This window comes from Trichoderma breve, chromosome 1 (assembly GCF_028502605.1).
Source record: "Trichoderma breve strain T069 chromosome 1, whole genome shotgun sequence".
Classification (NCBI taxonomy): domain Eukaryota; kingdom Fungi; phylum Ascomycota; class Sordariomycetes; order Hypocreales; family Hypocreaceae; genus Trichoderma; species Trichoderma breve.
Window position 1 is genome coordinate 5,168,447 of NC_079232.1, and position 17,129 is coordinate 5,185,575.

General features: G+C 51.4%; 2 protein-coding genes across 2 annotated transcripts; both read left to right on the forward strand.

The window, feature by feature from the left end:
- Positions 1-7,197: 7,197 nt before the first annotated feature.
- T069G_01535 (zinc-finger double domain-containing protein) lies at positions 7,198-8,619 on the forward strand (the record flags this gene model as incomplete). Its single annotated transcript, XM_056168745.1, has 3 exons — positions 7,198-7,906; positions 7,995-8,534; positions 8,591-8,619. The coding sequence occupies 3 exons, from the start codon at positions 7,198-7,200 to the stop codon at positions 8,617-8,619; spliced, it is 1,278 nt and encodes a 425-aa protein (XP_056034061.1).
- Positions 8,620-14,183: 5,564 nt separating this feature from the next.
- T069G_01536 (las17-binding protein actin regulator domain-containing protein) lies at positions 14,184-16,698 on the forward strand (the record flags this gene model as incomplete). Its single annotated transcript, XM_056168746.1, has 4 exons — positions 14,184-14,424; positions 14,534-15,258; positions 15,304-15,471; positions 15,526-16,698. 4 exons carry the CDS (start codon positions 14,184-14,186, stop codon positions 16,696-16,698), a joined length of 2,307 nt encoding a protein of 768 aa, XP_056034062.1.
- Positions 16,699-17,129: the final 431 nt, after the last annotated feature.

Consider the following 17,129-nt stretch of genomic DNA (forward strand, 5'->3'; position numbering starts at 1 on the left):
AACATGTCAACTATCCACTCATGCCACCAGTCCCGCTGCATCGCCAGGAACGTTGGCCCCAATGCCGAAGTAAGTGTGCGGACAGAATGGATACCAGCGGCCACCGTGGTCCTTTCCAGCGTTACACAAAAGCCCTATTCGTGCGTTCAATTCTGCCACGATCGATCGGGTGGTCCCAGAAGGTTGGAATCCAGGTTGGCGTGCTAGGGCGCAAGAAGAAAAAAAGGCGAGCAAAATGAATAAAAGAGCATCCCACCCACCAACTTTGGCAAACAGCGCAACGGCGCATTGTCGATTTGCTGATTTGTCGACAATGCGATTGTCACAGACAATATGTCTCGGATTCTCAAAAGAACCAACCACACACATGGCGGTAAACAGTATGTCATTCGGGTTCCCAATTTGAGCAGTTCCGGTTTGGAACAAAACACAAACGACAGGGATTTCTTGTGATTGATGCGCGTTTGAATCGTGATCCTGCTCCGGAGGGAGCATCTGGTACCCCAAGTAGAGTACAAGTTGCAGTAGACTGCGGCCGTCTCAGGATACTCAGATGTGCGCGCGCATTGCAAATCTTCAGCACGAACAGGAGTAAGCAGTTGTCGTGTTCAGCTCCGTGTCGCCAGACACTGTCCCTACCAGTTACCGAGCCACAGCGCTTTTGGACCCGGGCCATGACCATGACATCGCTGTTTCTCACACCCGTCTTAATGCCTACATGTAGCAGCTACCTCGGCCTCAGACTTACTCGTATCCGGCGACTCATGCGTCTTCGTGAGGGGACCACCTGGAACTTGGCCAGCCACCTGTCGCGGTGATGGGAGGAAGTGCACTTGGTCGGCGGGCTTGCTGCCTCTTTGGGCAATGGCGCGAGCAAGTGGTATGGCAATTCCCCATTTGTCAGCCGACTGGGATGTTTCCATTGTCTAGATTCGAGCTGCGCTAGTGGTGAGAATTGACTCGCTGGGCTTTGCTGGACCGATAAGATGCCACAGAGATGAGGCCAAAAAATCTGCACGTCAGGCGGTGAGGCGCAGTGGTGCCGTACCGGTTTGGGGCCAGTCCACTTGGGGAAAACTCGGGAGTCTGCGGGAAGAAGGGGGTGACGTAACGATGCGGCGACCCCCAATTAGCCGCGAGCTAGGCTGAACAGAAACGGCCTGAGCGATTCCGACGGTGCTTGTAGCGCCTGGCTCGTTCACGAACCACAGACGCCACAGAATGATGAATTTTCCCATTCATGTTTCGTTGAGACGAAACGGTTTCAGATCAGGCAAAAGAGGTGAGCCGAACTAGACTTTAATACCCACTCGCCGAAAACAACCCGCGACCAAATCTACAACGCTTGCCGAATCTCTCTTCGGTGAGCGTCCAGGTATATAGAAGGGAGATCATACACCCTAAGTCGTGTTAGTGCCAGGTCTAGGTATTCGTACTTCTGGTTGCCTCAGCATGTCTTTGAGCAAGTGGCTGTAACGCGGCGTGAGGGGTTTGAGGACAGCCTGCTGAGGGAAAGAGAAGGAAGCTGAAAGAAAAGAATGTGAGAGCTTGATAACCCCTTGTTGTTGGACTGGCACGAGCGTCAAGGTCAAAAAAAGAGGGAGAGGGAAACGAATAAGGCAATAAAAACATAAATACAAAAATGACATACTGTACTTGTACTAGCAAGTTAAGTTGCTCTACCAGGGTTGCTCCGGCGGACAATTTTCGCAAGATGGCGAAGGTCGGCTCTCCTGAGCTCGCTCCCCTTCGGCCGTTGTCCGACGAAAGCGTTGGTCATATTCAAGTCTGGGAGGGGAGCTAGGGGCGTATCGGTCATGGGCATCGTCTTTATGAGAAACCTGAGACTTAATAATGCGGTCCGGTCGGCACTCAACAAGCGCCACAGAAACAACTGCATCACGCTTCAACGACGTTGAAACCCTTGATCGTAGGTTCAATCGACGGAGCCGCAAAAAGCTAAAGCGAGGCGCTGACTCCCGGGCCAACGAAATCTACCTGGGGGCGAGGAAACGGGGTCCTCCAAATCTGCGTCCCTCAGCGGGAAGACTCCACCGCTCATGGGCTCCAGAGCTTCTGGATTCCACGTCGAAGCTTTTTTGAATCACTGCCGCTCAGGAGGGGACGCAAGCAATCGAGCGAGCATGGGGCCCTGAGGTCTTCGCGAGAAGGAGGGTGGCCTGGGTCCACCACCAGATCTGTCCAGAGTGGGTTCGATGCCATTTGAGGCCATTGCCAAATACCATTGGCCGCCATCTTTTTTTCCCATGGAGCAGGGATGTTTTAGAAGGCGTCTGCACTTGTAGACGCGTAATGGCAGCAATTGGCGGGCGTTTCAAAGACGAGCTCGGCTTTTGCCCTCGTTCTCTAACAAACCGTTTTGTAATGAAAGAATGCTAAGAAGATGTAAATAGGAACGGAGAAACGGCCTTACACAGTATGAGATTGAACAGCACCAGGATGACGTGATCTCAAAAGGGTGCAAGCCTATTAATGAGAAGTAATTCGGCCGACGTGCTTCGGCTAGTGTGTTGATCTTTTTTTTGCCCTTTTTTTTTTTCTACAACTGTACCAAGTAGTACTAAGCCGAGTTGCGATTGCGATTGCGGAACTTTTCCCCCAATGAGTAACGGGGTGTAGAACACTCCGTCCTCTTTTCAATACTCCGAAGCCGACATCCCAGTAGTAGTATCGGACCGGAATCGAAAATGCTAGCACTTGGATTAGCATGCTCCTACTTGACTCGTGCGCATAACCAACCGCTTGTAGGACCTACTGTACGCTGAGCTCCGTGCGGTGTACAAGCCGTCATGGAAGAATTTTAGCAAGGCCGGCAACTAATTGGTTGAGCCTGAGAGTTGAGGCGAGAGAAAAGAGGCAGAAAGGGTAAAATACAATAACTGAAGATTGAAAGACAAAGTGAAAAAAAAAAACAGCCGAAGACCTGAAACCGAACTTGCGCTAATACATGGCTCTTTCCCGCCCAGATACGTTTACAGTAGCAGGTATTGCCTACTTTACTTTACTTGCTTGGGTAGGCACGGCTGTCACGAAGGCGCATCTGGTCCGGTCCGTTTTTTACTTTGCTTTTGTTCTGGATGCTCAACAACTGCCAATCAAACCCATGATATGTATCAATGCATCTCAAGTCGGGATAATTTTGATCCAAACTAGGCATTTTGATGATCATGTGATGCAGAAGAGGCTGATGGCCCGTACGGGCAGTACATTAGCGGTGATACCCTGCGCACCTGTATTTTGACATCCCGCGTGATGCGGGATGCCAGAGCCGTTTCCAACGGCCTTTTGGGCATTGATATTTAGTTTTCGATGTGAGAGCTAGTACTTGCAGATGAACAGCCATGAAGCGCTATTGCGGCACTAGCAACAGGATTGCATTGACATTGACTCAATATGTAGGTAGGGTCTAGGTGCTCTGTTAATGCCATGCACGGTTAAGGCAGTTAATATTGGATTAGCATTGACGCCTGTTGCACCTGTTGGCATGTGCTAGTAGTTGACTGTGTTGAATGCCAAGTCCAGTACAGTTACAGTAGGAGTATCAGACCGATGTTGACCAGGCTGGGCTTACGAAGTATTACGAGCACTCAGCAACAAAAGGCAGGCAAGGCAAGGGAGGAATTGGACTAGTGTCGTTGCTCAGCCATCTTTATTGCTGCATTGTCACCGTATGAGCCCTTGATTCCGCTACTGGGTGGTAAATCCTCGTACGAGGGAACATGTGCTTTTGTGGTGGCAGCCGGAGATGAGCAAGACGCTTCGGGCTGAGAAAGTACCTACTACTGTAGTATAGAAAAAAGTAGTGTTGCTGAGAAATACCTGGTAAAAGATAATCAATAAAAGATAATCGACACTACAGCAAGTAGCAAACGCCGAGCTTATACGACGTACAGCGACCTCGGCGACTATGATTGACCGCCGGACCGTCTATGAGGTAATTAGGGAGCAGCTGCGTCGCGGCCAAAGTGCTTCCTGAAGACGAAACGAGGAGAGGATGCATAGCATAGGATGGCTCAAACCAGGTTGCAACACAACTTGTCGTCGAAATGGATGCAGCCAGCACGGCCGTTTCTACTACGAATACTCCTACCTGCTCAAAGAGAGGGAGTCTCCCCGATGAGAATGACACTTTACCATGCCACACCACAATGCCACATGTGTTGCTTGTTATGTATGATGATGAGGATAACGATGGTTGATGCCTATTCGGCTTTAGCAGCAAGGCGCCTTTTGGGGCTTTGGGTTCCCATGCCGCCATGATCAAAAAGCGAGGCATCGTGGCCAGATAGACGGACGGGATAGACGAGGCCGTCAGGCGCCGGACAGGTAGCATTGGCATCAATGCCACTTGGCAGCACTCGTTGCTGGCAGCCCAGGAGCTAGACAAGATAGCGTCTGTACTGTAGGGAGGCTAGGGAGCGACATGGGCATTATTACCAGCGCAATCCGCGTTTACTGGGAGTATTTGAGCAGACAAGTCACCAATGACGAGGGGCTTGGCCGCGAGCAGGGCCAGCGGCCATCGCTTGTCGCTGAGACGGTTGGAGACGAGCCGTCACAAAGACCTGCAAAGGGCCATGAGTCCAAGACACACCCCCCCGAGCATCGGCACCGTCTGCCGCCAGAGCCTTTTGGAATCCCTGTCACTACGCGAAAGAGTAAAAGGTGCCGCCCCCTGGTCGCGGCGCTGGCATCATTCGAACCCTGAGGTGTCTTGGTTTTGGCGTGTCGTCAATTTGCCAATGGCCGAGACATTTGTACGAGTTACTCGTACAGATACATATCTCGGACCGGATTTTGTAGGGTGCTAACGGTAGCATGTGCTTTTGCTGCGAGCACGGATCGTACTCGTAAATACGTAAATAGAATCACGTTTCCATTGAGGCTCAGCACAAGCATATACGTAACTGTGTTGTTAATATTCCCAATTTGTTGGCAGAGGGCCTTTTTTCACCCTGCCTTGACGCGGTTGGCGTGATACTTTCTCGAGGCGGGTGTCAATACGGATACAAAAGGGACGGGCGAGGGATTGTTCCTTTACAAAAAGGTACATCCAACAACGCACAACGGGGGCTGGATGCGGCAGGTGATGGCCGCGGTGCAGCAAGTACCAGGCAGGTTGCTTAATTGATCATCCGGTGGCGGGAGGTACCCTGCCCGACTAATCACAAAAAAAGACGACACAACAAAAAAGGGTGCGTGCGAGCGAGCGACTAGCCCCGTGCGCGGGTTTAGCACGAGCATGTGCTGAGAAGCGCTCGGAGCAAGCGAGGGAACGAGGAATGGAAAGTTTGGGCAAAAAGAAGGTGAGAGAAGCCGCTCTGCCAGTTTTATGTATGTATTTTGTTCGGGACGTTGAGATGCTGTAATGTGGCTTGTCAGAAGTCAACATGCAACACCACTAGTGCCGCTGAGGCCATTGGATGGTGGGTGCCAAACAATGTGGTGTGGCAAGTGATGTGCGCAATAAAAGGCAGAAAAAGAAAACAAAATTCTCCTTAGCGGGAAACTTTATACACCTCAACTGTTTTGGATGCTCCCTTGTTTGGCCATGTATTGCTGCAAGCAGGCAAGCTACTCTCCATACTATAAGGTGCTGGCTGAAACAAATACGTTATGTGTGATCTGGACTCGGTGTTCCGCGCGTACATGCTAAATGCTAGTTTTTATAGGAAAAAAAAAAAAAAAACCCTCTCTTCTTTTTTTAGTATCTACTCGTAGGCATCATACTGCACTGTAGTAGTGTACAGCACAGTAAGGCATTGGATTGATTGATTCTCTCGGTATCTTCTCCTCACTTGAGTCCCCTCGTCCGACGCGTCTGGCCTCTCTCCAACTTCGCCGGAATCAAAGTACCTTGTATCTTGTACCGAATACCGGTGGTTCTAGCGCCCTTGCGCTCGGTCGCCGCATTATTTTTTCCGGCCGTCTTTCCTCTGTTGAAATCAGATAGCACACTGTTTTCTTGCCCTCGAATTGACTTTGCTATCTGTTTTCTTCTTCCTTCAACTCTGCAACCTGGCAACTACTCCTTTCACCTCGTCGTGATCTCTAAAAATTTCGTGCCTCGCGCGCTCTCTCCAATCTATTTCGTGGCTCTACGCCGCGCCAAAAACCTTTGTGATCTCTGAGCCATCGGATATCAGCCGCGGCATTTGCCAAGGTATGTGGACAAAAGAGGGCCCTCTCGGTCGCCGTTCCGTCTTTTTCTGCTTCTCCAAAAAAGACCACAAAAAAAAAGAAGAACGAAAGAAAACCTCCAGTCTTGGTGCTGGATCCCCCTCCCATCCCACTCCCATGCCCCAGCCTGCCCGCCAGAACCCTTACCTGCACCAGAGCTGCCCGTACCCATTCTGCTAGGCAGGATTCCCAACCCAATTCCCTTTTGCTGCATTTTGCTTTTGCATCACGTTGCCTCGATTCCGATTTTCGGTTTTCTGTTTGCGGCCCTCGCGATACCGCTTTGATGGCGCTGCTGTGGCTCCACTCGCCACCGGCCTGCTCTCGCGTTCTCGCCGTTGCTGCATCTCCCAACGGGCACTACGAGCGCCTTGTACTCGGTACATGCTCTTGTACATGTACAGGTACTCGCACTGCAGCGCACTGCACTTGGCTGCACTGCAACGGCCCACTTTTGTGTTTTCGGCACCCTGGCAAAGGCGCTTGTTGCCACTCCACCACCCCCCTCCCCCTGTTAGCGTTTTTCTCACACCCACGCTTTTTGGCACTTATTTTTTTTTTCTCTCGTCGCTCTTCCACGGAAGTTACTTTTGCCTTTGTGACCCTACCTGACAGATTCTCTCTCCAGGATAAAATAGGAACGAGACCCAGTTTCTCCACCCCACTCCAACTGTTCCCTACCTAACCAACCTTTCTCTGAGGGACCTGTTATACTCTGAGCCTCACCTCCACCTTCCCCAGAGCGCCGCAGCCTTTTCGCAACATCGCGCGTGGGCCTCGTTGAACGATTGTAAATTTGTTTCTACATTTCACATCTTCATTCACGAGCTTTTGCATCCTCTTCGGTGTCGTCGGTTTCTCTCCCGCCAATTGCTCAGTTTCAACGTCGCAAGCCTTATTCCCGGCCTGTTGAATCTGCTGTCTCTGTCTCCCTCGCGATAACAAAAAAAAACACAACACACGTCTTGCTCTCGACGCGTCTTTGCGCAAAGCATCATGGACAACCCTCAGTACCCGAGCAATGGCGTCCCGACGTCCGCGGCCCAGACATACCCGTCGCCCACTGCCATCTCGCCTCACCAGCTTCAGACGGGCTCTCCTCTGCCGCAGACGCTCCCACCTCTGCAGCCCCATACCGTTGCGATGCAGCCGCTGTACGGAAGCCACCCGCATACACCGCGAACTCCCGGCACTCCCAACACGCCAACCCCCAATAACCTTCCTAGCTACCAGCAGACTTCGCAGCCTGGTCCTCGACCTGGAGTTTACTCCATGGCCCAGAACCCGTACCCTCACCAGGGCTATGCCACCTCTGCTGCCATGATGCCTCAAGCCACCGCGGCGGTCTCTCACCCTCAGCCAATTGCTCCTGCGCCGGTTGGCGGACGTGGTCCTCCCGTCCTCCGCCCCATGCCTCCGGGTGGCCTCATGGCCCAGCCTGGTGTGGCTTCGCCTTACGGCCCCGGTTCGCTGATGCAGCCCAACTCGCTCCTCCAGGACGGCGAGCAGCCGACCCACGTTGTTGGATCTCAGGGACGTCGTGGAATCTTGCCCAGCGCTCCCGGACGGCCTACTGCTCAGGCTGCGGGAACTGGCGCAAAGAACACCGTCATCCCTGTCAAGGATGCAGATGGAAAATTCCCCTGCCCTCACTGCACCAAGACCTATCTCCACGCCAAGCACTTGAAGCGCCACCTGCTCCGCCGTTAGTACCTCCCGAACCCTCATTGCAACTTGCTGAAAAGCAGAGAAAGAAAAGAGAAAAGCTAACTAGATCTTGTTTTTTCCTTTAGACACCGGTGATCGCCCCTACATGTGTGTTCTCTGCCGGGACACCTTCTCCCGAAGCGACATCCTCAAGCGTCACTTCCAGAAGTGCTCCATTCGCCGTGGTAACCCCACCGGCGCTAGCCACCTGTCTCACCCCCAGGCTCATGTAAAGAAGAATGCCCAGGCTCAGCAGAAGGCTGCTCTTGAAAACGGAGGAGATCTGAACCACTTGAATGGACTCGGTAACATGGCAGGAAACAACATCGTCCACCCCTTTGGCATTGTCTCCGTTCAGGATGGAATGAACAGTATGGGAGGTGATCAGAGCCAGCTCTCCAGGTCGAGCAGCATGGGTAGAATTGATGGTGATGCAGACCGAAGAAACATGGCTGGACCTGTAATGGGTGGCTCGCAGCAGTATGGCGGCGACGTCTCTAGCTCCATGACCAATCAACAGATGCCCAACTACAGTATGCCTCCTGGTCAGAATGGTATCCCCATGTACGGCGGTTCCAACCCGAACCAACAACCGGGCCTTGACTGGTCTCAGGTCTTCCAGGCTGGTGCGCATCCAACCCCAATCCACCCATCTCTACTTCCAGCCCCTAATCACGGACAGACACAGACCGGAACCAAGGTCGAGCCTAATCACGAGGGGTAGCTGTTGCGCTTCCAGATGGATCCCACGCCAACCAATTGGAGTATATGAACTCTTTTGACGCTCCCGGCGCCACTCAATTCGCCATTTAGCCTTTTCCTGGTTCTGGCAGCTGTATGACAGGAATGAGGGAACGAAGGAAATTATACTTTCTCTCTCTTGCTCCGGTACTATTACCCGGAGAATTTGACATCCTTGTCCAGGTTCCCCACCCGGATTCCGGCTCTGTACTACTACTGGCCAATACTAGCGCTGGTGCTATACAACCCAACTGGCTATAAAAACGGTGTTCCAGAGTACGCAGATTGATGTCAAAAGATGTGGTATAGTCCTGCTGATGAGGCAGAGATTGTTGGAACCACTTCTGCTGCATATCCTTTTGATGCAGATTATTTCTTTTTTGTCAACAAGGGAAAAAAAAAATCCGAGAAACGGGGTCAAGAAAATCCAAAGAAAAAAACCGCAGGGTGGTTTGCATCCAAGGGAGTTTAGAGTTTGATTTCGATTGTATGGTTTTTTCTTTTTTCTTTTTTCTTTTTACTTTTTAACGTCTTGCATTTTTTTCAAAACACAAACGACGGCATCGCGGATATAGGGCAACTTTACCCGCGACAATCCAATTCGGCTTACCATGCATGCATGAGGGCTCGGCATAGGTGGCGTCTTTGTGGTCTTTGTGCTGCTATTTGCATTTCAGTACGGATAGAGGGGGTGGAGTTGAGTTCTTTTAGACTTCGATCCGACATAGAGAGGGGGGTTTCCGGCCGGCTTTGGCAGTTTCCTGGTACGCCGTCATGATTTCGTGGCTTGTGGCTACATAATGAGTATCGCTTTGTGCTGCGTGCCTGGTGGTATGAAGGATGGCAGAGAAAAAAACAAAAGGGATGGGATGGAAGGAGGGAGAGGAGGATGAAAGGGGGCAATGCGAAAATGTACAGAAGTAGGTAGTAGGTAGTAGGTAGTAAAAGAATAGCCCAATGATACAGTCAGGTAGGAGAGAACAGAACGCGAAGGATGGGCAATAGACTGGGCTATTCACAGCTTTGGTTGTCATCTATATGCTGTGTTTCGTGATTGATGCTTCTTTATGCTTGATGCTGCAGACTTAGGTATACACGAGATCTTGAACGTGTGATCTCTGGAGTTTGCTCTCAAAATCACATTTTGCCACCTCTCTCCCGTATCACCTCTGGCTCTTGTCCACAGTAGTGATTTTGGGTGCCAGGTTGCGTAGCTCAGCCTTGTCCTCCTCAGTCGGCGTAAATCCAAGTTTCTCCTCGGCTTTGTCAGATAGATACAATCCTAAGCCGCCCCATGCGATGATGGCGACGCCGACGCCCAGCCGGGTTTTGGGTGTGAGGTTTTGATAGGCCCTGTTGTTGTGAGAAAGATGTGAAGGAGTGAGTAAGTCTCTTAGGTTGGATTATCACATGAGGGAGGTGGATGAGCTGACTTGAACATTTTGTAAGATGGTAAATGATGGTGGTGAGTGGCGAGTGTTGGAGCTTTGCGGCTCGAAGTCAAGTTGAGGACTGTCGCTGCAGTGGATAAAGGCGGTGCTAGTTGTATATTTGACGAAGTATCATCGGTATATCGACGTTATCGTGATGGCGGCTTTTCGCGGCGTTAATACGGTTGTCCTGTGTAGTTGAGATTAAGATGGACGGAGATATTGATGACATGAGTTTTTTCTCCCCACTGTCCATGAGAGTTTAGTCGAGTATGCACATAGGGCGATGTAGTCTCCTAACGATTGGGGTGTCAAATTATGCTTATTTGTGTTAAGGATGTACCTAGTACTTTTCCTCTCTGTAGCGGAGGTCTCGATACATGTAATGACCCTGATACTTGGTGGACGCTGTTTGGCTGTTTAAGGTTTGATACGGCAAAGATAGACTCATAGGTACATAGGGATTGTTATTTTGCAAATTTTAAAGCTTAAATTTGAATTGTTCAAAGGAATCCATGTATTTGGATTGGATTGGTAAAGAGTTGCAAATGAGGTCGTCCAAGTTCAAGCAGGATTATGACGCCTTTCGATATAGCCATTTATATACCAACTGCGCTGAAACCCAATCCGCTGTGTGACATGTCTGGCAAAGTTTCACAAACATTATTTGTATGTCTTGATTAAAAAGAAAGGCACTGCTTGACCAGAATGCTCTCGTTGGAATCGCCGAGGAGCTCTAGAACGTCCCCATCTCTACTCGTATGGGTGAATATAAATTGTGATAGTTATCTTTAAATCATTCTGTATCTGATGTCACCAATAAGGCGGCTCAAAATTTGAAACATGGGATCATCTAGCTAGTTGTTTTATCGAGTATTGGGTATATATAGACAGCCATTGACAGCAACACTCTACCATCTTATTGCCAGAACACACATATATACATATATACGCTGCTCTGTTGGGGAAGCATCTCTAAGCTAAATATATATCAATCTTCGAGGGAAAGAGGATACGGACGGCCAATTCGATGTGTATACGAAAATGCTGATAATCTTGACATAAAATAGCTGGGCTTGTGGCTTTGCCATCTGATGTTCCTGCATCAGCTAGCGTAGAATCCTCGTATTTCTGGCTATTATCACTGGCGATCCCAACATCATCACTTACACTAATCGCAATAGTTACCAACTAAGGGAGGCAAGGGAGAGGAAAAGGCAAGAAATAGGCTAGCTCTGCTGCAAGAATTAATAAAAAGCAAGGGAAGAATGACACTGCTACAAGAAGAGTCAACGGTAAGGAAAAGGGAAAAAGTTCAGCTGGGCCAGCCTCAGATCAAGATGAATCATATTTCGGGATATCCCCCCTTTTAATCCTTTTCTTGAATTGTTTTTCCCTAGCTAGAAAGCTCGAATACGGAGCCACGACTAAGCTGACGAGAGAGAGCAACAGCCTCCCTGGCCGAGATGCTGGTATTTGTTTCAACTAGGACACATTTGGTCCCCGCGGTGAAATTTGACCTATGTAATATGTGGTCACATGTACAGAGCACTCATATTACAAATTCTGAAGAGAAGAAATGAGAGAGTGAGAGAATCGGCCGGGGCGAGTGGCTTCGAGCTGAAAATCTTGTTATGCTGACTTGGATGAAAGCAAATTACCGACCCCTTGGCGTCACCACACTTGCGCTTGCAGCCGAATAGACAGGGATGAGCAAAAATAAAGAGGGAATATGAGCAGATACAGTAGACTAGACTTTAATAACGGGATTGAATCCGATCTGTTGGGATTATCCATATGTGGTACCTTGCATGACGAGGACAAGGGGGAGATTTGGTTCTTCATTATGATGCAGGTGGGCGCCTCATCACCCCTTTTTTGCATAAGCCACGAAAAGGAAATGCAGTGAACGGAAACAGTGCTGCCGTCACACAGACGTGAAGATGGACGTCTTCGGCTGGCTGCCGGGGACAATTGGCGCAGTGTAGCGTCATTATGCGCGTCTTCCAAAGCAGTAACAGATCAATCTAGCTGTTTGAGCATATGAGGCCATACTTGCATTCGACGTTGTCACGGCCCAACACAACCCCGTGAATTGAATTGAGTTCAGCCTTTTGAGGCTGCCATGCTCGGCTTATTGTCCTCGCCAATTGTAAACAATGGCAATAGATAAAAGCCCGGGTCCTGTTTTATTGACTTTGACGGGTCCCACAAAGACCAAAAGCTGGCAGCATCTCAGGAACATGGATCCAGGGCCATGCTTTTCCCGCCCTCTAGCAGCCCTATTTGCCCATGTTACACTCTGATTCAATTGCGCGTCCCATAATTAATTCCAATTAGCACGCCTCCGTAGCAATCTTGGTGGGCGATCGGTTTTAAAATGGACGGCTCTCCCTGCAGTGCGACGTCAGTATCACCCGAATAGATGCGCTAAATCGTTTGATGCCAAGCAGGGGGAGGGGGGCCGAGAAACGGGAGACGAGGAGAGGCTGGTGCTGGCTGTCCATGGTCGTGGGGGGGGGGGGGGGGGGGGTCGGAAACGAAAGCGGGAATGCTGAGAGCTTTGCGGCCGTTGAATCACGAATGAATGAGGCGGGTACTTGAGCTGTGATGAACAGCGATTTCATCTCAAAAGGGGTGCGACAAGTCTCACTTGAGTGGACATGGCCGTTTGTTTGTGAATCATGGTGTAAGAGGTAGACCCGACTGTAACTCCGTATGTGTCTTTGTAGGCATGGTGAGTGGAGATTGACGCCGGCCAAGTATGTACGAGTACGAGTAGACGTGCGATTTCCTTCTTCCTGTGTCTCTCTCAGTGATCAAATCTTATTGCTATCCATGACAACATGAATACGAAGCGTGTGACAGCCCAGTCCGATTTGAGGCACAGTCCTCGTAGAAGAGGGGAAACTTCAATCCCCCCGCTCCCGATGAATTTGCTGATCTGATCAGACAGAGGCAATCCGGCCTTGTTCATGTGGACGACGCTGGACGCCGTGATTGGCAGCAAAAGGTACAGACAGCATGGAGGGGAGGGCATGCCAGGGGAGGCTGGCAATCACCGTTGCACGACATGAAAATGGTACGAGATTGTACTGTAATAGGCAGCGGCTGGCGACAAGGTACATTAGTTGATTAGGTGCAATAGAAAAGTCAATGAGTGCGGAGACGAGCGAGACGAGGCTGAGTACGAGTACCATGACGGTGCACGACGGGTGCACGCACTCTTTGTCTCAGCAGGGCCGCCAAGTATGTATATGCCGCTCGTGCACGAAACAACAACAAACAACACGTCGATGAAATACGATACGGAGGCGAAATTAATTTGATGTCCCGAATTGATGAGAGACCTGCTCATCCGACAGCGACAGCGACCGGGAATGTAGCGGCGTTGGATAGCTGAGATACAGATGAACGAACAATGACGGCTGGGAGCCACCACACGCTTGAGCTGTACCTGGCCTGGGCTGGCAATGGCGTCGACGCCGGGTGGTCTTAGGCGGCCCAGGCGATCCAATCGCTGTGCTTGAATGCTCGAGCAGGATTTTCACTCCATGTCTCCAGTCGTCTCTTGATGCTGGAAGCGTAATGGCTAGAGGGAACTAGCAGCCCCGTTGACAACCCTCTGGCCAGATCCGGAGCCGCGAAGTTACAGGGGCCGAGCCCGGGTTTGGAGGTTCTAGGTGGTGCTGTGCTGTGCTGGTGCTGCGCTGCGCTGGATTTTTAGCGGGTTTCTCCCCCCGTCCTGGTCAGAGCTCCACTGCACCTCAGTCTTTTATCACTAATGGACCACGGCGTAAGCACCTGAAGGGAAGGGCAGTGCTCCAGGCCTTGCTCGCCGACGAATTTGTACTCGGCTCTTACAAATTCTTAACCTTTGTAAACCTCCAACCACAGTCGGCTTCATCAGTTCCTGGTGGCAGCGTCGACATCCGGGCTGGCTGATGCTTTCCTCACCTTTTTCTCCTCTCCTCTCGGTGCTTTCCTTCTCCCTTCCTCTTCTCTCACCCCCAGGCGCGGTGACAGTGACGGTGACGGTGCTGCCCTGAACGGCCGAGAGAGGCCCCTCCAACCCTTTTCGACCGACCCCTTTCGACCGCAGCCATGCAGCGCGTTTCTGCTTTCCTGCCCTCGTGGGAGAAGAGAAACTCTGGCGGTTCCAGGAGTGGCAGCGTGTTTGGCTGGCCCAACAGGTCGTCACAGCCTCCGCCCCCCAATGGCCTGTCCAAGATCAACACCGACGCCGCCAATATGCAGGTCAAGCGGGTTCAGCGGGAAGCTTTTTGGCCCGCGACGCTCGACCTTGAGAGCGACAAAGCAGCTCGCATCCTCAAATCCTTTTGCGGTATGTTAGTGCCTCTTCATTTGCAAGACTCTTGGTGCTCAAATGGCCCATTAAACGCTCCGGGATGGAGCAAAATGCGGATTCAATGCTAATCCTGGGACTCATATAGTGGACGGCTACTTCGCCCCTATCGACGACGTACCGGTGTCTCCGTCTTCCACCTCGACGGGCGTCAGGACCCTGGATCAAGTTCCCAAGAAGATACCAAAGCGAATAATACAGAATGCAGCCGCCATTGCCGTCTTTACGTGTATGCGCAGTGGCTTGTGGATGACCGGCTCGGGTGGCTCAGGTATCCTGATTGCTAGAAAGTCGGACGGCACTTGGTCTCCGCCTTCAGGCATCATGCTTCACACTCCAACCCTTAGCTTCATCATTGGAGTCGACGTCTACGACTGCGTCCTTGTCATTACCAGTCTTTCTGCGCTTGAATCTGTCTCCAGACCGCGAGTGACGCTTGGCGAGGATGTCGAGCTTCGGACAGGAGAGACCGTCTCAATTGGCTCTGATGAGGCTGATGTCAATTGGAGAGACCTGGGCAACACCGTGCTGACATACATGAAAGCCCGAGGCCAGCAGCAATCAGTCAACCTATACGGGTGCATGCTGTCCGAGCGCAGCAACGAAAACGACCGCTTCTACGGCTCCACTGACATCACTCATATGGACATCCTTGCTGGAAATGTCGCTCGAGGTGTCGAAGAGACTACTTCTTTGAACGAAGTTCTCAAAATGGCCGAGGGAAGAACTGACTACGACAACGCTGTCATCACCAGGGTTTCTGCGGAGCCTGCGCCGAGTGACGCTTTGATCACTACAAGTCCTCCCAAATCGGTGTCGATGCCCGCATCTCCTCACACTTCGTTTGGTATCCCCCAGGCGGATGATCCGGACCCCTTTGGAGTCCTGGCGCTGGAAATGGCGGGCCTTGAGATCCGTGAGGCCGGCTCTCGTATTCGACCGACAAGTAGCTTGTTCGACATGAACCAGGCTCCCATGAGCCCAACTGTTGCATCCAAGTTTAGCCGGCAGAGCATGGACACCTTTGTATCAAGAAGCAACCGGAACAGCTACGTGTCAATGCGCACCATCCGGAGCCAGGTGACAGATGCCGGCACCCAGACTGACGTGGGCAACACACCGGCAACATCTCCTAGCCCGGGCCCTAGCGACAGCAACGGCCGGGCTTCCCCAGCTTATATCGAGTCTGTAAAGGAAGAGGAGGAGGAAGATGACGAAGCAGAGAGGGCAAGAAAGGAGGAAGAAGACGACGAAGACGAGGACGAAGACGAGGAGGAGGAGGAGGAGCCGGTGTTGGCAAAGGCAGTCGCCCACAGGCTCTCCAAAGACGTGTCCGCCGGTGTCGACTCTGCGGACGAAGCAGAGCTAAGCGATGATGATGCCATTTCCCTCTCAGAAAGCCTTCGCCGTGAAGAGGATGAGATGAGCCACGACGAATCAAGCGAAGAAGAAGGGCTCTATGAGCATGAGGAAGATGATAGCGATGACGACATGCATGATGCAAATGAGGACGATGACATTGAAGAAGAAGAACCCGTGGTCTTTGAGGTCGCCGCAGTGCAGCGAACTAGCACGCAGGCCCTCTCCTCTCGCATGATCCAAGCTCGGGGCAACGTTGTGACGATCGCCAAGAGAGTGCCCCCACCTCTGCCAACACGCAGCCCTGCCAGGATGTCCCACATTGCCAACAAGGACGCTACTGGCGAGGAGCTAAATCTGCAGAGCCCCCTGAGCCAGACATTCAGCAGCGATGGCGATATGGACGGCCAAGAAGCCGATGCCGACAAGATCGACGCCGTGGCAGCGACGGAGCAGACAGAGCAAGAGGCTGAGCACTCCGAAAGCGATGAGAGCGATGCCGCGGAAGAGCCCCAGCACAAAGCCCCGGCTTCAGAGGGGAACGTTCCCAGCTCCGACGAGTCTAGTGCCGATGAGTCCGACTTGGAGGAGCGCAAGCAAGACGATGTTCTGTTGAACGAACCCCACAACGAACAGATTGACAACTCAGATGCGGCATCAAGCAAGAAGAAGCACACCTCATCCATCTACACTGGCGTGACCGAGGACCGTTGGAGCGACAACGGATCCTCAGTCACCACACCCACCTCTGAGCAGAGATTCTCTCTGATGATGGAGGAGAAGATTGTTGATGAGACCCCCAAGAAAACGATTCAAGAAGCAAAGGAAGTTGATGATTCTCCCTCTGCGCCCACCGAAACTGCCCACAGCCCGGCTGTGACGGTAGCCAACTAAACAACGAGACAACTCGAACACGCGACACGACGACAAACAGACAGCATTCATTACCCAGCAGCCAAGGACGGTTTACACGAAATTATTATATTCCCTTCGCGCTCTCATTTGACTATTTCTTTACTCGTTTTGTTCTTTCTCATTTATGGATATCGACTAATAATTGGCCTGCGGATCTTTACTGGGATAAAGCTCTTTATATCACATCGAGATATATGGGCGGCGCTGTCGGCTTCGAGAATGAAGCGCTTGCTTGGAACTACTTTTGGTGAAGAAAAATTTAGTGGCGTTTAGAGACTTGGGAACTGTGCTTTTTTTCACATAGATATAGGGCGCCCTTTTTGCGATAGCATGGAGCGATGACGGGGGTTACCGCAGTTGCAGAGGTTGATGACGGGGAAACATTTTCGGTGTATGATATTACGCTGGGG